Below are 2,500 nucleotides of genomic sequence, written 5' to 3'. Positions count from 1 at the left end.
GTGTGTTACCTGCACGACCTGGCCGTGAGTGGACATGCACACACACACACACGCATGCACACACGCGCACGCATGCACACACACACACACACGCACACACACACACACACACACACACACACACACACACAAATGCACACACATGTGCACACACACACGCACGCGCATACATGCATATACACACACGCATGCACACGCACACACACATGCACGCCGCACACACACACAAACACACACAAACACACGCAAACACACAAACACACACACACACACACACACACACACACACACACACACACACACACACACACACACACACACAGACACACATCTGTCTTTCTGCAGGATTGCATGGACAGACCTGAAGTTGATGGGAAGGGAGGAGGAGGAGGAGGCAGTGGTGAGGAGGGGCAGGGTGGAAAGAGCAAGAGGAAGATGTTTGCATTTGTGGAGGACATGCTGCAGGAGATCCGCTCCTCCTATAGCTCTAGAGAGGAGCAGCTGGCCACGGCCGCTCGCTCCTACAAGAAGAAACTCCAGCGGCTCTCCAGGTCCCACCAGCACCTCCTCACGGGTTACAGGTAGCGTGACTCACGAGGTACCGGTCCCGTCCCCCCCCACTCCTCAAGCTCTCACTGGTCTCCACGTTGAGCCTCCCGTGGTTCACGTCCATCTGTGTGTCCCCACACTAGGGCCCAGCAGGAGCCGACCCTGGGCCGGCCGGAGAGCGGACCGGACCCCGTGGCCCCTGGAGGCCAGTTCAGCCCGGAGGTTCCTGAGGGCCCCAAGCCCGGCCAGCGCCGCGGGGCCCAGGAGCCAGCCAGCGCTCAGGGGTGAGTGGCTCTCACATCACGTCTCATTCTCTACAGCCATTGAAGAGTCAGAAGGTGAACTAAGGAAGGTGAAACAGATGTACGACATCTCAGCCTTCTAGCCAATGGTCATCTGGGACCTTTTTACAAGCTTTAATGATAATAATAATTTATTTTATTTGAGGGCGCCTTTCAAAGCACCCAAGGTCACCTAACAGGGCAGTTTAAAAACAGAAAACATAATCAACAATCATAAAAAACACAAGAACAAGATACATTGATGATATTAATGATACTTTAAAGATATTACATTTCTTTAAACTCTAATCAGTATATTGGTTGTTTGTGATGAGATGTCGTGGAAAAGTACCTCTCCCTGGCCACATCACGGGAGCCCATCAAAGGAACATCTATCACAAGCAAAATGTTGTCATTCAGTTTAGCATGATAACTTCACTTGTTACCACAGCATCCCAGGACAGACGAGTGAGGAGGCCAAGGCTGAAGAACATCAGAAGGAGATGGCTCCCTCCATGCTGGTAAACCAACCAGTGATCCTAATCTGTAATCCTTGTCATCCTTATCAGTAATACCAGTCCTCCTAATCTATAATCGTAGTCATAAGTAATCCTCATAAATCATAAATCCCAGTAATCCTAACCTAAAATCCCTAAAAACCTAAAAGTCATCTGTATATATAAACCAAGTCATCCTGATCCATAATCCCAGTAATCCTAATGTATAATTTTAGTCATCCTAACATATAATCCCAGTCGTATGTATCTATAATCCCAGTCACCTGTATCTGTATCCAAGTAATCCTTAAATATAATCCGATTCATCTCTTTATAATCCCAGTCATCCTAATCTATAAACTCAGTCGCCAATATAAAGCATGCATTTTATTGTGATAGGGATGATCTTCTCCTAACAGGAAGTGTATGAGAAGGAGCGTGCCCAGCTCATTACCAGGGCAACGGTCGCTGAGGGACAGGTGTCGGAGCTGCAACAGTACATCGACAACCACCTGGGCAGGTAATGACCAATAGGACGCAGCGCTCCGCCCCCTCTAGGGCTCACCCCCAACACTCCCCCCCACCATGCACCCTGACCCTCAGAAGGCTCCTCCCCCCTCCTCCAGGTACAAACAGGAGATCACCCGGCTGAGGGGCGCCAAACCGGACCAGAGCAGTTGAACCCAGACCAGAACCAGAGAGAACCAGAGGCCCAGTTATTTTCTGCTCTCGGAAAACAATCAAGATGACTTCATCTTCATCATCATCATCATGATCATCATGATCATCATCATCATCATCATCATCAGTGGCAACCGCAGCATCATCACCCTCATCATCCACCTCATCAACAGCAGCACCTCCTCTTCCTCCTCCCCCTCTCCCTCCCCTTCCTCCTCCCCCTCCCCCCTCTCCTCCACATTATATTCACATTAAAAGCTTCTCAAGAACTTCTCAAACAACTCCACACTGCACTTCCTCGGATCTTAAGCAATGCCCTGAGATTCTGGCCTTGTGTCCCTCAGTAACACACAGAGTGCCGCTGGCTCTTTGTTTCTTCAAAAATATCGCTGGTTGGTCAATGTAGCGTTAAAGACATCTGCTTTACGTGCTGGTCACGGTAGCTTTGCTGACGTAGTTGAAGAAACGCCGTCTGTCCGCTGGGCCCACAGG

General features: G+C 49.8%; 1 protein-coding gene across 2 annotated transcripts in view; it reads left to right on the top strand.

Annotated features, from left to right (window-relative positions):
• The window catches only part of ccdc78 (coiled-coil domain containing 78), a 7,385-nt gene extending 5,108 nt beyond the window's left edge, over positions 1–2,277 (top strand). Inside the window, exons 8-13 of one of the 2 annotated variants that reach the window (XM_030340484.1) lie at positions 1–24; positions 346–581; positions 693–833; positions 1,282–1,351; positions 1,747–1,847; positions 1,954–2,277. The exon at positions 1–24 is cut by the window's left edge and continues 93 nt beyond it. In XM_030340484.1, the coding sequence (XP_030196344.1) occupies positions 1–24; positions 346–581; positions 693–833; positions 1,282–1,351; positions 1,747–1,847; positions 1,954–2,008 (627 nt within the window). In that variant the 3' untranslated portion in view covers positions 2,009–2,277. Of the gene's footprint in view, positions 25–345; positions 582–692; positions 834–1,281; positions 1,352–1,746; positions 1,848–1,933 lie in introns of both variants that reach the window. The other variant, XM_030340485.1, reaches the window with a different exon arrangement.
• Positions 2,278–2,500: the final 223 nt, after the last annotated feature.

Source organism: Gadus morhua, chromosome 18 (genome assembly GCF_902167405.1).
Source record: "Gadus morhua chromosome 18, gadMor3.0, whole genome shotgun sequence".
Taxonomy (NCBI): Eukaryota; Metazoa; Chordata; class Actinopteri; order Gadiformes; family Gadidae; genus Gadus; species Gadus morhua.
This window is presented reverse-complemented; position numbering and strand designations above follow the sequence as displayed.